The 19570-nt window shown below is 35.0% G+C and overlaps 1 protein-coding gene across 3 annotated transcripts in view; it reads left to right on the top strand.

The window, feature by feature from the left end:
* Nucleotides 1-17489, top strand: part of LOC125659133 (stimulator of interferon genes protein-like) — a 40256-nt gene extending 22767 nt beyond the window's left edge. For 2 of the 3 annotated variants that reach the window (XM_048890686.2, XM_048890684.2), the window contains exons 8-13: nt 234-666; nt 4167-4271; nt 4377-4400; nt 6941-7170; nt 13996-14188; nt 15936-17489. In XM_048890686.2, coding sequence (XP_048746643.2) covers nt 234-666; nt 4167-4271; nt 4377-4400; nt 6941-7170; nt 13996-14188; nt 15936-15988 — 1038 coding nt within the window. In that variant the 3' untranslated portion in view covers nt 15989-17489. Of the gene's footprint in view, nt 1-233; nt 667-4166; nt 4272-4376; nt 4401-6940; nt 7171-13995; nt 14584-15935 lie in introns of all 3 variants that reach the window. The other variant, XR_008798744.1, reaches the window with a different exon arrangement.
* Nucleotides 17490-19570: the final 2081 nt, after the last annotated feature.

The raw sequence follows: 19570 nt of genomic DNA, 5'->3' as shown, positions 1-19570 counted from the left end.
AGTGTAATATTGTGATATCAACGTGATCTTGTTTAGTGTAATATTGTGATATTAACGTGATCTTGTTTAGTGTAATATTGTGATATTAACGTGATCTTGTTTAGTGTAATATTGTGATATTAACGTGATCTTGTTTAGTGTAATATTGTTTAAGTTTGTCATAAAAATCATGTTGATTTACAAGTAAATTATATGAATTTATATTGATTTTATGTTTGTTTTATGCAAATCAGATAGAGAGACCATTGGACAGACTAAGCTCAAAAGAACCTGCTCATTATGAGAAAGAAGTGTTTTTGTTTTACCATCCGTCTGGCGCAAGCAAGACAACAAGAGATGATATTGTAAAGCGCCTCGAAGAAGAAGGTGTAAAGTTTTATGAGGATGGACAGATCGGGCATAGGCAGTTTGATACCATGGAATGCGCCGTAGACCAGTGTTACTGGACGATTGCAATCATGACCAAAGAAGCCCTTTATGACAAAACATTTACTTTGCAACTTCTGAGCATTTTAGATGCGTTTTTAAGAGATAAGAAAATTAGATTGATTCCAGTGTTGGTAGATACAGATGTCGGCGATATCCCTGGTGCCATTCGATTTGTGACGTATGTCACTGTTGATGCAAAGAAAAGATATTTAGAACAACTCATCTGCACAATACGAGGTATGCAATACGCACACAATGGTAATAATGTTATATATATATATGTACTCTGTTGCAGTGAGAGGTGTGTTGTACGTACAGCATTAAATGCACAACAAGAGATGTGTACTACGCAATAAAAGGTATGTAATACACACATACTCGTATATCTCACCACCTGTCCAATATTCCTCAGCACATGAAATGTATGCAGTACTACAGTATTTTAACTTTGTAGCAACATTACCTGTCTTATTTGAAGTAGAATATAAATTTCATTTAGACTTCATACTCAGTTCATTGATGCTAAAATCACCATTTACGATCTTTGGAACCCATCGGTTTTACAAAACAGTGCTAAGGTAGCTCAATACTCCATACCCCAACATTTTATCAATGTCTCGTTAAAACACCTCTTATGAAGAATGAAACAAGCTCTCAGTTATTCATTAATATTTCGATGCTCCCCGAAAAATTTTGGGGGAGCATATAGTTGCGGTAATGTCTGTTTGTCTGTCCGAGCTCAAATCTCCTAAACCTTTCATCAGAAATTGATGTGATTGATCACAAATGTTCCTTGAGACAAAACCTTTTCGACCAAGGTCTTTCAAGGTCATTTTGGAAAGGTAAAGGTCACTCAGAACATAAAATTCCTTATTTCGACAGTTTTTTATATAAAAGTTCCCATATCCTAAACATTTCATCAGAAATGGATCCTAATTGACCACAAATATTCCTTGAGACAGGGACTTTTGGACCAAAGTTATGTATGAAAGGTCAAGGGCATTCAAAACATACCTTATATATGTAAAACGTTATTTATTTCAACAGATTTTGAAAAGGTACAATTGATCATGCATCACATGAATAAGTAACAGGCTTTCAGACAAAGGTCACTCAATGTCATTTTACAAAGGTCAAGTTCAATCGGAGCATATATATCATATATGAAAGATACTTCATTTCAACAATATTGCAACAGTTATTGATCTTTTGGATCAAGGTCATTATGGAAAGGTCATGGTCATTCAGGACATATACCTTATATAAAGAAAAAGTGCCTTATTTCAACAGTGTTTAAACATGTATTGATTATATATCACGCAGATAAGTAATATGGAAATGACTTTCAGACAAAGGTCACTCAAGGTCATTTTGTAAAGGTCATTGTCATTCAACATACCTTTTATATGAAAAAGAAACCATCATTTCAACAGTTATTAATCATATATTGTGCGAGTCATTTCTCATATGAAGTAGTTCATTGATTAGTTTCACTGATATTCTTGTTTAAATCTACGGATGAAATCTTCAAAAAGGATGTGAATTAAAAAAAAGAAGATGTATCGGAGAAATTGAAATGGTCAAAATTAAGAAATATTACGATGTTTCAAATTGAAGCAAGCCCGGTCGGAATTATGAAAAAAAAAGTAATCATAGAGAACATTGTAATAAGAAAACTACATTCCCTGGATGTAAAATGGTTTACAAATTAAATGAATTTATAAAGGAAACTAATTTATCAATGAAAAATACATATGCATGTAATAGCAACAATATGATTATTTTAATAATTTATCTCAATTTTGATCGAATCGGTACTTTTCTCTCTCATCTAGCGTTGTATCTGAAATTTGGCCATTTCGTTTCAATTTCTTTTTAAAATATATTTTCTGGATATATTTGTTTAAAGATTTTATCCGTAGATTAAGAAATATTAACAAATAACGTTTTCAATTTTCATAAATATTTTTCTTCTAAAAAATTAGAACGTCTATCTGAGTCTTTTAGGCATGTTGTAGTAGATATTCATATCATGCACCAAATCACGGCGGAATTTGGGCTCTAGAATATCTTATTTGCAAACAAAAGATCTTATTTTATCATTCCGAAAAAAAAATCACCCCAAAAAAAAATTGCTGAGAGCGTGTATTACTATTTCGATGATGAAATCATACTTCATACGAGGTGCTTAAAAGAGCTATTAAATAAATATTTTAGTGTAATGAGCCATCTTAATTAATGGGATATGATTCTTACATGTTTGACGTCACTGAGCAGCTCGAACTAACGTACTTAAGTCGCGATTGTGGGGCGGTCCTTCGGATGAGACAGCAAAAACCGAGGTCCCGTGTCCTAGCAGGTGTGGCACGATAAAGATCCCTCCCTGCTTAATGGCCATAAGCGCCGAGCATAGGCCTAAATTTCGCGGTACCGCATGTATGGATTTCGGTCGGAGGAAATGCAATTATATATTTCTAGATCTGTGTATTTTACTGAGAAAAAAAAAATGAAAGACGGAAGCGACCACGTTGATCAAAATCTATGTACATTCAATTACAGGCAAATTGAACAACAAAAAGAGGAAAACAATTTGGACCGTGCCACAGTATCAATAAAAAATTGTGGATTACATACACAAGTAATATTACAAATAAAAATAATTTGCTTGAGGTCAGTATATAGAGTAAGCGATTTTTGTCGGAAATAGTTAGACCTCCTCTACAGTCTGCGTCTGGAAAGATATCTACTGCAATACATTGTTATAACCCCCCCCCCCCCCAACGAAGTTCTGGGGGATATATAGGAATCACTCTGTCTGTCTGTCTGTGCAGATTCGTGTCCGGACCATAACGTCTTTGTTCTTTGACATAGGCATACCATATTTGGCACACAGGTGGATCACCATGAGACGATGTGTCGAGTACCTTCATGACCTCTATATGACCTTGACCCTTGACCTTTTTGTTAAAATTAAAGGTTTTTTTTTTTACAATGGATTCGTGTCCGAGCCATAACACATGAGTGTATCACCATGAGACGATGTGTCGGGTACCTTCATGACCTCTATATGACCTTGAACTTTGACTCAAGGTAAAAATTGATTATAGGATTTTGATATAGTCATACCATAAGACATGGGTGTATCACCATGAGACTATGTGTCATGTACATTCATGACCTCTTTGTGACCTTGACCTTTGATATCAAGGTCAAAATTATAGGTTTATACCATGGATTTGTGTTCGGACTATATCTTCCATTTTCTTCTACAAAGGCAAACCATATTTTTACACTCAGGAAAGAGTTAATTTATACCTATTACCAACAGCCTTTGGGAGATTGGGGTAAGCGGGGGATATTCTTAGTGAGCATTGCTCACAGTACCTCTTGTTTCTATGAGAATTCAATGCAATACATGTAACCTAAACTATTATAATTACTGAGAAAATGCAGTAGCAGACTACAAATTAACTACCGATTTCCTTTTTAGGCACTTATAAGAGAAAATGGCTCCAATATTGAGTGCACTTCCCCCTAAGTTCAGGAAGTCTAATTTGAATGATGAAATCTGATGTGTTCCACTGTAATAATACGAAGAATGAATACAATGTATTAATAGAGAATTGTGTTAAATATATGGTAAAACAATACATGGTCTCTTGAATGTATTGGAGAATTGACAGTACTTTGGAAATAGTGATTGCTTAAAATTTATTAATATTTCTCCTTTTAATTAGGGAATGACATCCCCTTTGAGAAAGAGGCATTGATACCGGCTGGGGACGTGGCATATGGACTGGCGTGGACTTATGTGCTCAATTATCTGCAGTATGTCTTGATGGGTAATTGATTTCTATTTTATTTATGATTTAGGATGTTATTGTTGACTCTGTAAAGATTTGAAGTGCACATTACATGTAATTATAACACCGATTTTTTTCTTTCAGATCCGGAGCAGGAGGGAGTTAATGGTATGAATTAAAAGTTTAAATAGTTCTTGTTTAATCTTTATTTACCTATAATTCTATTTCAAAATTGGTAACTTGGGTATAATAATGTTTGATTTAAGAACTCAAAAATTTGTCAAATTCTCTTCAAAGCTTGAGAAATTCATAATTATCTTTAATTACGTGTTTACCTAATATAAGAGAAAATGCTACTTGTGTTTGGATCAGAAAGAGTTTTTGTTATAACATACTTTGTGTGGTATTCTATAGAACAATCAGTGTAGATAATCAGGATTATGCGTTGTTATTGAGTTTTAAAATCTTCCAGTTTAGAGACTTATTGTTTTTGCTCAATTTTTCCTTTTTAGCTCATCTGAGATGAAAGCTCGAGACTCTGTCACCTTTTGTCTGTTGTCTGTCCGTAAACTTTTCACATTTTCAGCTTCTCCAGAACCAAAGGACCAATTTCAATCAAACTTGGACGAAATCATCCTTTGGTAAAGCCCCTTTTTGAAGGGGGGGGGGTAAAAAATGCGAAACTAGGATAGGGTCATTTAAAAATCCACTAGCTGGACCAGAAACGTAAACAATTATTTTTATTAAATTAAAGTATTAATTGATAATTATTGTTATAAAAAAAGCTTGTAAAAAATCATGACCCCTGGGGTTAGGTTGGGGTAACAATAGGGGATCAAAATTTTACATGCAAATACAAACAGAAAATCTTCTTAGAAACCAATGGGCCATAAAACTGGAGATTTACCTGAAATCTTTCTGATATAGAGTAGATTCAAATTTGTTCAGATCATGGCCCCAAGGGTAGGGTGGGATCACATTAGGGAATCAAAGTTTTAAATGCTGATCTAAGGAAAATTTTCTTTCGCAGGTTTTTTTTAAGGTCTTGATTTCAGGAGCCTTGGCCTTTCCAATTGGGAAAAATAGCAACATTTGCTTGAAATTGGGAAAAATATTCTAGGGATAAAAGAACTCAGTGGTGTAGGGAGAAAAACAAACTAGTTCATTAAGGAACAATTGGACTTGCATTTTGGTCAAAGCGTACCTCATTTAAATAATCAGAGGCCAAAAAAAAAATTAGCTTTACTTGGTAATTTTGAAACAAAAGTTGTAAATCTGTGGGCCTGTGAAGGAGATATATGAACAATAATGTTACCTTACTTTGATCTGTGTTCAGTGTTTGGGAATTTTAAAGCAAAAATTGGGGGAAATATTTGCTTTTTAGCATTGGGAATGAGGCCTTATTTCGGTCCCTTACAGACCCTAAAACATCCCTGCTTCCCCATGCATAACCATTGCGCCAATTTCAATCAAACTTCATGCAAATCATCCTTAGGTGAAGGGGATTCAAGTTTGTTCAAATGAAGGGCCATGGCCCTTTCAAAGGGGAAATAAACATAAATATGCAAAAATAGAGTGGTGCCATTTTAAAATCTAGAACCACTGGGCCAGGCAAACTGAAATTTACAGCTTTCTGACAAAATAGAGATTCAAGTTTGAAATAATCATAACCCCTCGGGTTGGGTTGATACCACAATAGGGGATGAAATTTTTACATGCTAATGTATAATAGGGAACCAAAGTTGGCACAAAGCATCCTTAGATTGATTGTATATTGCTTAACGTCCCTCTCGAGAATATTTCACTCATATGGAGACGTCACCATTGCCGGTGAAGGGCTGCAAAATTTAGGCCTATGCTCGGCGCTTACGGCCTTTGAGCATGGAGGGATCTTTATTGTGCCACACCTGCCATGACACAGGACCTCGGTTTTTACGATCTCATCCGAAGGGCTGCCCCATTCAGTCGCCTCTTACGACAAGCAAGGGGTACTGATGACCTATTCTAACCAGGATTTTCGATGAAATTTGTTAATATGAAAGGCCATACCCGTCTACAATGGCATATGATAATCAATGAATTTATAGTTAAGGTTAATAATCAAGTTTGATGATTAGGGAATGTTTAGTCATTTCTTTGAAAAGTTTTTTTTAAAGTTTAATGATAGTTTTGCTCAATCTTGTTTATTGCTAGGAACTGCTGCTCAGGTGAGCGATGTGGCTCATGGGCCTCTTGTGTTGGTAGGGATTCAATTGGTGTTCGTTTAGAGGACTTTTCTAAATATCATTTTAACAATAAGATAAATACATGTGAATGCAATAAAATAAAAAAGTTAGCTTCTACAAATGGATAGTTTTTTAAAAAAGATATTCAATTATCATATTGGGTAATTTATATACTGGCCAAATTATAGTCACTACATGTGATATTATACAACTATACATCGTTCCCACTTTGATTGGTGGGCTTACTATTGGTTTAGTTGAATTTTATAAAGAGTGACTGCATGTCACTGTCGGGGTCAAATTTGTAGGATTCATTGTAGAACATTTGGTATGATGATATTCATTACTGATACATTGTATAACGAGATTGTTTACTCATTTTATAACTCAGAAATCCACATGAGCTACAATACGATATAATATACTTGACCTGAACATTGTAACGTGTGTAAAGGAAAAACAAAAACATTTATATTTTTATAGGATTAACAGAATCTATTGAGAACGTGTTAATTAAACACAACAGAGATCCCTCCTTATGCAAGAAAAAGGTGTACATCATTGTTCCTGATTCCTGTGAGTGTCATGCCTCCCTACATGATGCAGATCCACGAATTACTAAATTGGAGACTATACACCCAGTGTATGTCAGCCTTGCGGGAACCAAAAGGCCTTATCACTTCGATATGTACACATTTGAAGAAAATGGAAAAGTGAGTTTACTTATAGTAGTTATACATGTATCAGTTTTTTAGCTCACCTGAACTGAGAGCTCAAGTGAGCTTGTCCGTCGTCCGTCTGTCTTTTCGTGCATCTCTTTGTAAACTTTCACATTTTTGACATCTTCTCTAGAACCACTAAGCCAATTTCACCCAAACTTGGGGAATTCAAGTTTGTTCAAATGAAGGACCACGTCCCTTTCCAAGGGGAGATAATAGCGAAATAGTGAATATAAATTAACAACTTTTAAAAATCTTCTTCAGAACCGCTGGGCTAATTTCAACCAAAATTGGCACAAAGCATCCTTGGGTGAAAGGAATTCAAGTTTGTTCAAATGAAGGGCCACGCCCTTTTGCAAGGGGAGATAATCGCAAAATAGTAAAAATACATTAACAACTTTAAAAAATCTTCTTCTTTTTCCAGAACCACTGGGCCAATTTCAACCATTAACTTGGTATTTTACATACAAATATATAAGGACAATCTTTAAAAGTCTTCTTCTCAAGAACCATAGGGCCAAAACATTTTACATTTACATGAAAGTTTGCCAACATAGTGCAGATTCAAGTTTGTAAAAATCATGACCCCTGGAAATAGTTTGGGGCCACAATAGGGATCAAAGTTTTACATGCGAATATACAAGGAAAATCTTTAAATATAGACCAAAGTATCTCAGGTGAGCAATGTGGCCCTTGGGTCTCTTGTGATATATGATGGAAATTCATATGCATGTCTGATCTTTATAAACACTGAAACTTCTAATACTGCGTGTGATAATGTGCAAGTAAAAAAGGGTGTGCTCCAAACCCGAGTTATTTCATTTTCCAGAGAGGTAATATTGTTGTCGTAAACAGGATACCGGATTATTCAAAAGAAAAACAATGATGGCAAATTTCTGCCCCCTTGTATGTTATTGTAAGTTATTTTTCTATAATTTATGTCTACATGCAAGATAAATTTGTCGACATGCAGTATAAATATGTCAACATGCAACATTACTATGTTGACATGCAAAAAAAATGTAATCAGATAAGAATTTGTAAAATATTTCAAAATTATCAAATATCACCCACATGTGGCTTTCAACATGCTAGATGCAACATATTTATGTCGACATGCAACTTATTTATGTCAGCATGCAACTTATTTATGTTGACATGCAACCTATTTATATTGACATGGGAGATAGATATGCATTTCAACATTTATCTCGCATGTCGATATATTTATCTCAAATGTTGACATAAATAAGTTGCATGTCAAAATAACCAAGTTTCATCTAGCATGTTAGAAATCACTTGTTGGCGATATTCGATAACTTTTGAAAAGTTTCCAAATTCTTATCTGATTATATATTTCTTGCATGTTGAAATAATTATCTTGCATGCTAACATAATCTATAAGAAAATCACTTGCAAATGGGAGGCAGAAATGTGCCACCATAAAAAGCGGATGCACAATCCGTGGATATACGAAATTTTGTTTATGCTGCAAAAGTTGTAATCGCCATTTAAAAATCACGAATAATATGTAGAATGAAAGGCGAAGATAACGAACAGTGATCAATCTCGTAGCTCCTATAAGCAATACAAAATAGAGAGTTGGGCAAACAGGGACTCCTGGATATACCATAGGTAGAATCAGGTGTCTAGAATGTATTTACCCAAACTGAACATAATGTAAATGAACTAGATTTGGGATAACTTTTTTTAACAATTTTGTTTGACTGAATTCGTTTTTATATCTATTAATCGAAATCATTTTTATTTCCACTACATACTGGAAATTTCGTTTTTAGAGCTGAAGAGATTGGAATGATAAGCCCAAGCCGATATAGATATTTAAGGTGGCTCATTGCATTTTATTTGATGAAAGGTGAAGATAACGAAGAGTGATCAAACTCATAACTCCCATAAGAAATACAAAATAATGAGTTGGACAAATATGGACCCCTGGACACACCAGAGGTGGGATCAGTTACTTAGGAGGAGAAAGCATCCTTCTCGACCGATCACGTCCGCCCTTAGCCTTATGTCTTGATCAGGTAAATGGAGTTATCCGTAGTCAAAATCAGTGTGCCAAGAATGGTCTAACAATCGGTATGAAACATGTCAGACAGCATTTGACCCAATGATAGGTTGTATTGACGAAGTAGATCATTATAACGACCATAGATTTTGCGAAATTCTAACTTGAAATGAGGCTGTTGAAACCCCTGAAACATCAACTTCTGCATGGCGAATTTATAAAATAAAGTTCTATGATACTGGAAGCGAAAAAATGTAGGAAGAGTTATAAGCCTATTTACTTAAGCTGTTGTTTCCTGGCAACTGCCATCACTGCTATGACTTGGCATGATTATAAGCGAAGTTGGTTTCGAGTCTCGAAAAATTTATATGTTCATGTCAGGGTACCGGTGCGAGTCTTCATTAAAATCCTACAACAAAAATCTCTCAAGTGAACAAAAACTCCGTCAGTTTTTATTTTCTCTTACACACACTGAAGGTAAATAAAAGACGCGACCTACCTGCACTTTGTGTAAATCTGTTAACTGTCTCGAATCGTCTCCTCAATGGCTACAACCGCGAGTCCTAACGATGAACGTGCACATGCCGTTGTTTCTTTCCAAAAACCTGACTAAGAATCAATTCTCTCAGATCATTTGTATTTCTGTCGAAATCTGAGTTCAACAATTACGTTTTCAACTCAGTAGGCTACACTAACGCCAGTTTCTCCATCGCTGATCGCGACCAAATCACATCACGGATGTAGTTTACACCGCTCTTCTTGTCTTCACGATCTAAATTGCCTTTATTTTACACCTGTTTCGTCTTTTTTTCCAACATTTTCAATTGAATATCTATATCTTATATTTTCTTTGATATTGTTCCTAATTTTTTATTTGATAAAACTCTAACAAACTATATTTTGTGTTCTACGATCGTTATTTCGGTCATCTCGGTAAGAACACAAATCAAAATAGAAAACATCAATATAAGAAATACAAATATAATTTTTGAGTGTTATTAGGATATGACATGAAGTTGGTACGTGATCGAAGGGCGTTATAGGATTTGATCACGTGACCAAATTCATGTCATATTCCAATAGCATTCAAAAATGATATCTTATTTCTTAAATAACAATATTGCATTATCACCTGCATATGGTGTTTATATCTCTCAACTGATTTGATAGGCAAGATCTTGTTCTGCGTATGCTTAATTTTTTAAATCAAGGCAATCGACTGACAAACAAGTTGATGTTACAGGGGTTTCAACAGTCTCGATTGAAGTCAGCATTTCGCAAAATCTATGGTCGTTATAATGATCTAGTTCGTCAATACAACCCCGCATTGGATCAAATGCTGTCTGACATGTTTCATACCGATTGTTAGGCCGTTCTTGGCACACTGATTTTGACTACGGATACCTCCGTTTACCTTATCAAGATATAAGCCTCACGGCGGGTGTGACCGGTCGACAGGGGATGCTTACTCCTCCTAGGCACCTGATCCCACCTCTGATGTGTTCAGGGGTCCGTGTTTGCCCAACTATCTATTTTGTATTGCTTGTAGGAGTTCTGAGATTGATCACTGTTCGTTATCTTTACCTTTCATGTATTAGATATTTATGTCATGCATCATAGTGATTTTAAACTCTCTTTTTTTTTTTGCAAACCTGCAAACACCATCTTTATCATTCCGGAAAAAATAACAGAAATTCATATAAAATAATTGTGAAGTATCACACTTTCGATGGTGAAATCATCCTTCATAAGAGATGCTTTAACGAACTTTTAAATAAAATTTTGTGTAATGAGCCACCTTAAGGTCCCAACTAGAGGCGGGCGCCTTATCCTGAATTTTAACATCGTGGATATTAGTTTTGTAGATGATTTTGAATATTGTTGTGAGAAAAAATTCAATAGAATAGCATTAAACGGCTACTGAGAAGTAAGTTGATGTTAAAAGGGTTTCAACAGTCTCGATTAAAGTCAGCATACCGCAGATTCTATGCTCGTTATAATGTTCTAATTTGCCAATACAAGCTATCACTGGACCATTTACTGTCGACGTGTTTCATACCTATTGTTAGACTGTTCTTTAGAGACTGATTTTGTCTACGGATTACTCCATTTACCTCATAAATACATGGAGCTCACATTGGGTGTGACCGGTCGACAGGGGAGGCTTACTCCTAGGTACCTGATCCCATTTCTGGTATATCCAGGTGTCCTTATTTGCGGTTTCCTTAATTTTGTAAAATTACATCCCGCCACAAAGTGGTTAGGGCATATAGTTTTACATAATGTACCCTTCTCCGTCCTTCTGCGACACCCAGTTTTCCGGACCTTTCTTTTAAACGCCTTGAAATATTGGATTGATATTTTGTGTTCAGGTGTATATGGATGAGTTATAGATGGAGGTTGAGGTTTGTTTCGGTTCCTTAATTTTTGATGGAGTTTTGCCCCTTTAACGTTGAAACATTACTGTTACGACCAGTTTTTCGGTCCTTTTTTTCCTACACGCCTTGAGGTATTGAATTGAGTTTTTTGTATTTAGATGCATATTAATGAGTTACAGATCACGTTTGAATTCAAAGGGGAGATAGATAAGACACAATGGAAATATGATGTCCTCTTTTAAAAATATTCTTAAAAATCATAAAAAAAAAACAAAGATTAATTGTATGTGAAAGCTACCTTAATAAGAAAAATACAAACCGTTTAAATCTTTGACCCCAGGATAGGGTGGGGGACAAAATAGGGTATCTAAAGTTTAAAATGGGGAGATATATGTTGATTGATTGATTGTATATTGTTTAACTATTTCATTCATATGGAGACGTCACCATTGCCGGTGAAGGGCTGCAAAATTTAGGCCTATTTCGGCGCATACGGCCTTTGAGCAGGGAGGGGTCTTTATGCCACACCTGCGATGTTTTTGTAGGCTCATCCGAAGGACCACCCCATTGAGTCGCCTCGTACGACAAGCAAGCGATACTAAGGGCATATTCTAACCATCCCAAAAGTAGTCAAAGTCAAAATGCACTTCAAGATCATATTGCACGCTTTGAAATCCCCTTCATTGATTTAAATATTTTACAAAATTATATGTATAATTCTCTTTGGCAAATCTGTTGGGATTTCTATGACCCAAATAAACTTTATTCTTTTCTAAACAAAGTAAACAAACTGTGTAATATCTTGATGAAACGCCAGGACGAAGTGATTATTTCAAGAATACGAATCGTGCATTCATAATTGACCCATTCTTACCTACGAAACAGAGAACTTCAATCTGAATGTATATATTGTGACTATTCATTAACTTTATATCACATTCTTTTAGAATGCAGTGATTTTACGCCCATATGGAATAGAGGTTTTGGTAATGTGCAATCAATGCAAGGACTTTTCACAAATATTGACAAGCATTATATTATACAATATTCACAAGAATGCGATTTTACAGGAAAATTTGAATACTTTTATGATACAACTGTTCAGATGCACGAAATGATCTGTATTTTTATTTGTTTATGTATTTTTAACTTTTATGTCCGGGTGCCCCTTGTCAGGGATCATAACCCCCTTGGCACACAAAAGACCATTTTTCTGATTTTCGAAAAAGAATAGACATCACTTGGGGCCGTCAGGGAAACTCAAACACTCGCACCCAAACATATCTCAATTAGCTAATCGCCGTAAAATGGCTGAAATATTGCCAAAAACGATGGAAACCCGCAATCAATCAATCAATCAACCTAGGAAATGATCTTTTAAACTGTTCTTTTAAAGAACACCAGGGCTTTAATTAGTCATGTTAATACATGTATGTAAGTATCCTTAAGTAATGTAGATCCACATTTGCGCATGGTCGCGGAGGGTAGGGTCAGGGCACAATAGGGGAACGAAGTTTTATATTAGAAAATAAAGGGAAACATTTTAAACATCTTTTTTCTCATGAACAACAAGACCATGATTCTGTTTGGCACCCATCAGCTGTTCATCTGTCTCTAAACCTACCCGTTACTAAACTATAACACAGTTTTGTACTTCTTCCCCCAAACAACTACGATCAGTTTCAACAGAACTTGTCATAAAGCATCATTATATAAAGGAAATTCAAAATTCTTCAAATGAAGGGTCACGCCCTTTTCAAAGGGGATATAATCGATAAATAATAAAATTATGATGACATCTTTTAAAAAATTCTTCTATAGAACCACAAGGCTAGAAAGGAAAAAAACTTATATGAAAGCTTCATCAAAGAATGTGAGATTTAAAATTGTATAAATCCATGTCAATTTTACATCGGAATGTAGAATAATTGTTTTTAAATCATCTTTACAAGAACAAAAGGGTCTTGATAAGTCATGTTTATATGCAATCATCCTCGGGCGGTGCAGATTAAAGATTGTTCAAATGATGGCCGCGGTGGGTAGAATGGGGCTACATATGGGGATCAAAGTATTATTTTGGAATATTTCGCAAAAAAATTTAGAAAAATATTTTCTCAAGAGCAGCAAGACCATGGCTAGTCATATTTAAAATAAGTAAACATCCTCAGATAGTGCAGAGTCAAGTTTGTTCAGTTTGTGACTTTGGGAGGTTTGATGAGGCCAAAATAGGGAATGAAAGTTTTATATGGGAATATATAATAAAAATCCTTTAAAAGTCTTCTTCTTATGAACGCTAAAGTATGATTAGTCATCTTAATAGGCAGTCTTTCTAGTAAGGATGATTTCTGAATTACTTAAAGAACCCCGATATTCAATCAACTCATAATTTTGGTTGGCATTTGTTTGTTCCAGGAATATTTTTTCGTTGGCCAGTATGCAGCTCCGGTAACCTGTCTGAATGACATGTGGAACCTGAAGATTGCAGGATTAAATCAAAAAGACATGGTTAAGCAAGCCAGCAAATTCTGCCATGAAATTGGGATTATATTGAGGCAGAAGTTAGTTGAGAAATTTGCTCACAGGTGCGAGGTTGTATCTTATGATGGTAAGTTTATATTTCTTACCAAGCTAAAAAGTTTTTAATGAAAATAACGCATTTCAATGACTATATAATTTATTAATGTTAATTGCACAATGTTAAATTTTAAAATCAAGAAACTGAAATATTTCAAAAAATGTTAAGACGTTAGTAAGGAAATGTATATTACTCTTGTCAAATTGAGCAATCCATGGATACTAAGAAGGGGATAGGTTGATTGATTGATGTTTTACGCCACACTCAACAATTTTTCAGTTATCTGGTGGCGCGCAGTTTTTATTGGTGGAAGAGAGAACCCAGATACAATGTGCCTGGGAAGAGACCACCGACCTTCCGCAAGTAAACTGGGAAACTTTCTCACTTACCGGCGTGAGCGGGATTCGAACCCGCGCCGAGCAGAGGTGAGAGGCCTTGTGAGTTTGAGCGCAATGCTCTAACCACTACGCCACGGAGGCCTTATAGATTTTCGTTTACAAATGCTTCATGTATTCATTCCTCTGTTCTTGAATGACTTACAACGATGTTATCAAGCTCTTTGCACTTACAATCTTACAATAGGATTTCCTGATATAATACAGTAACTTTTGTTTTAGTAAATACACATCGTTACGTGTATGCTAACATCACATACTATTCAGTGGTAATAGTAGAGTATGCTTGAAATGATGTACAAGGAAAATAAGGACGGTGTCCTAGGAAAATACGCACAATCTGAATGGTCTACATGTATTTGTAGACTACTTTCAAGGTTGTATTTATCCGTTTGTCCAAAAGGTATTTCTGTTTAGAGCATAGGCAATAGAGATTTTATAAGACTGTTGTATGTGTATTTCGTGTATAGAGGGTGTATAAGAAGATTATATGTGTATTTCGTGAATAGTGAGTCTATAAGAAGGTTGTATGTGTATTTGTGTATAGAGAGGGTTAGGGTTAAGAAGGTTGTGCGTGTATTTAGTGTATAGAGGGTGTATAAGAAGGTTGTGTGTGTATTTAGTGTATAGAAGGTCAATAAGAAGGTTAGGTGTGTATTTAGTGTATAGAGGGTGTATAAGAAGGTTGTGTGTGTATTTAGTGTATAGAGGGTCAATAAGAAGGTTAGGTGTGTATTTAGTGTATAGAGGGTGTATAAGAAGGTTGTATGTGTATTTAGTGTATAGAGGGATCTAGAGGGTTTGGGTTAGGATTTACAAGGTTTTGTCTGTATCTAGTGTATAGAGAGAGTTAGGGTATTAAGAAGAATGTGTCTGTATTAGTATAGAGAGAGGGTTTGGGTTAGGGTTAGGGTTAAGAAGGTTGAGTGTGTGTTTAATGTATAGCGGTATTTAATTAAGGCTCACTACACCCTGAAATAGTTTTTCAAATCAGTAACGAATTAATTTAATGATAAACGTTATGATGATCTATAATAACTATATAGGCTAAAAAGCCAGAAAATATGCAATTTTCGATAGAAACAGGATTTTTGAAAAATATATTTAAACACAACAAAAGACTTTGGCGGATTTGAACTTGAGATCTGTGGTTCACCAGCCCAATGCTTTAATCACTGAGCTACGATGATAGACAATCGAATCGATCGATAAGTTCACAAAACATTTAAATCACCTTCTTGTGACGTAGTGTCATACAGAGTTTGAGCTTTAGTGTTGTGAGCTATCTTAAATTAAGAAGGTTGTGCGTTATTTGAAATGAAGATGACTACGATTTAAGGGTGCCGTGATGTTCTGTTTAATTTTTGTTTCCTTTTTGACAGATTCGAAGCACTCGCTGACAGGGGAGATGAAACGGAGAATAGAATCCCAATAGATAATGGATTCATTTTGATTGATATCAATGGAATGATATACATCTACGTCCTATAGCAAAATGTATTATTATGTATGACAATGATAAGTGCAAACAGGATCCAGTGAAGGTTAAAACCCGCGCTAAATGACCAAATATATAAACGCTTACTTATTGTTGTTCAATGTTTTTTTTTAAGACCCCTAGTATAGTTGGACACTCAAGAGAAAAATACATGCATCTGGATCTGTTCATAATATATATATTTATCATTGTTTCATATTTGTATTTTTTTCTCTCAAAGATACCGTTGTAGTGTGTTTATTTTGTTTTAGTTCTTGGCAGCAACATGCTTCTGAGAATACGCTTCAAGTAGTATTCATCATATACTGATAGGAGGCTTTAATTTTACCATAATATTTCATTTCTTCTCTGAAAGATTCCATTTTTGCATGTTTATTTTTTTTTTTATATTTTTATTATAGTGGCAGCAATATTTGCTTTTGAGAATATGTTCCGAGTATTATTCACGATATGCTGATAGGGGTTTTAATCAAACCGTTCAAGGGTGTATATATATATATATATATATATATATATATATATATATATATATATAGTATTCTCTCTCTCTCTCTCTCTCTCTCTCTCTCTCTCTCTCTCTCTCTCTCTCTGTGTGTGTGTGTGTCCTGATGTTACTGTATACACTGTACATGTACAAATATAGCAAACAGCTTTGTATGGTTTCGTGCGATCTGGTTACATTGAAATATTTCGATAGTTAGTGGTATATTTCTGATTTTCATAATTTAAAAAAAAGTGTCTGAAGCATTTCACACAATTGGTTGTAAATATAAATTGTTCTTTCGTGAAAACATGGAAGAAAATCGTTGTAGTTGAGATTTAATTGTGTTTTTACTTCAACTGGGAGGTTGTGAGTTTAAGTCCCACTCGTGCCATGACCACGTCAAACATATGTGGTGATTGCTCCGTCGCCAACGCTTTGCATTTAAAAATGAGAATCACATGTCTTTCGGATATGCCCTTAAAAACGGAGGTCCCGTGTCGCCACAAGCGTTGGTGTGTAAAAGAACCCTCACTGCTACGCCCCTGAGCGCTAAGCATATGTCTGAATTTGTGGTACTTCACCTACAGCTGGTAACGTCTCAATATGAGTGAAACATTCTTGACGAGACGTAAAACAAACAACCTACCAACCAATCAAATGTCAACAAATGAAATATATTCGTGTCATTATACAGTTTTTCAAAAGAATTGTTTGAAGCATGCATGTAGTAACATTACGAATTCAAGAAATGTGCAGACGTTAGATTTTCAAATGGTGAAACTGCACAGATATCCATTCTTTTACAAAAAGGGACCAACTATAGAAATTGGCACGGTTGTTTTTATGTTTTTCTGCATAATTTGATATGATTTTGATTTTTTAAAGATTGTCTTTGATAATTACATGTACATGTATTCGATTTGTGTTTTACAAATAAAATGGTTAGAAATAGTACCGTATAGGAATTCTTTCGTTTGGGAAATGCACTGGCATAAGGTATGGACTTACCTTGACTGATTACTAATAAATGGCATAATTTATTATTAGCTTCTATGAGATTCGTGGGGATCCAGGTTAGAATAGATCCTCATGACTACCATGTTTAAAATTTGCAATGGTAGCGCCCCTGATTATTTAAATGAAATTATTCCACATAAACATGAAAATATATCCCTTTATAATACTAGAAACAATGATAAGTTTTACATTCCAAAATGCAGATTAGAGTTATTCAAAAAATCATTTGTACCTGACTCTGTAAAACAGTGGAATTTATTAAATGTAGAAACCAGAGAAGCCATCTCAATCAATTCATTCCGCAAAAATATAATAACAGACATTACAATACCACCATCATATTACTCTTTTGGAAAACGATATATCAACATTATTCATACAAAGCTAAGATACAACTGTATACTTAATTATGATCTTTATAAATTAAATATTACAAATTCTCCGTTTTGTACATGTGGACATACTAATGAAGATATATATCATTTCTTTTTTGCTTGTAAAAATTACTCCAGGGCTAGAAATGATCTTTTTAATCGCCTTTTCATGCTTGACTTGGTTAATATTGATACAAAATTGTTATTATGCGGTGATATCAATTTACCTCTGCAAACTAATATAACTATTTTTTCAGTTCATAAATTTATAGAAGAAACTTGTAGATTTGTTTAATCATTGTACATTATACCTGTTAATTATTATCTTGCATGACATATTGTAATATTTTAGGAGAGGGACTTGTAAGTTGTCAGAACTTGTTCCCAATCCTTTTGATTTCATCAATAAAATATGTTCAAAACAAAAAACAATCCTCATTACTCTTTGCTTGTCGTAAAAGGCGACTAAATGGGGCGGTCCTTCGGTAGAGACCTTAAAATATGAGGTTCCGTGTCACAGCAGGTGTGGCACGATAAAGATCACCCCCAGCTCAAAGGCCCTTAAGCGCCGACCATAAGCCTAAATTTTGCAGCCCCTCACCGGCATATGAAAGATTCTCGAGAGGGACGTTAAACAATATACAATCAATCTACAATGGAAGATGCATTGACGTTTCATTGACTGGCAATATTCACTTTCATTCATATTTCGATTCGATATATCCTAGTGATAGACATTGTACATAAAAGACACTACAGAGTCTTCCATATCTGCTTCATATGTGGATGATTACCGAACATAAACGTGAACGTCAAACTAACAAACGTATGATATCAGCTTCCCCATTGTAACCTATATTTACGTAGCAATATTGCATTTTTACCTGCATGTGATGTCTATGTGTCTCCGCTGATTCGATACACAAAAGCATGTATTGCGTATGGCATTTTTTATCCGAGGAAGTTGATGTTACAAGGGATTCAACAGTTGCGTTTAAAGTAAAATATTCTATGGTCTTTATGGTCGTTATGATAACACAATTGTTTGACCGTTCTTAACATACTGATTTTGACTACAGATTACTCCGTCTATCCAATCAAGATATATGGCTCACATTGGAAGTGACTGGTCTAAACACATGATCCCACCTCTGGTGTGTGGCAATTAGATTTTGGAACGCAGTTCGCTCTTCGCAATTCAAGAGTTCCAAAATCTAGAACACAATTTGCAATTCAAATTTCTATATGCATAAAAAGAACACAAGACTGGAATTATAAGGATGGAGTGCCAGTTACCAACCCCAAACACTGTGAAGAAATGGTGATGGTACTCTTTCTAGTTACAGAGATCCGTTCATTCAACTTTTTTGAATAACGCATTACACTTAGTCAATAAACATCGGACTCGGAATCATCAAAGAACCATATATTCCTGGGACTGAAATTTTAGGGGTAAAATATTAGTGGTCTTCTCCAACCACGGTGAAGAGTTGGTGATGGTACTGGTCAGCTTACGTAGATCGGTCCCTTCAATTTTTATGCATAAAACATAACACTAAGTGAATAAACATCGGGCTCGAAATCATCGAAGACTCGTACTCCGGGGACTGAAATTTTGGGGGTAAGGTATTAGTGGTCCATCCC

This window comes from Ostrea edulis, chromosome 9, assembly GCF_947568905.1.
Source record: "Ostrea edulis chromosome 9, xbOstEdul1.1, whole genome shotgun sequence".
Classification (NCBI taxonomy): Eukaryota; Metazoa; Mollusca; class Bivalvia; order Ostreida; family Ostreidae; genus Ostrea; species Ostrea edulis.
Note: the sequence above shows the minus strand (reverse complement) of the source record. Positions and strands in the feature narration are given on the sequence as shown.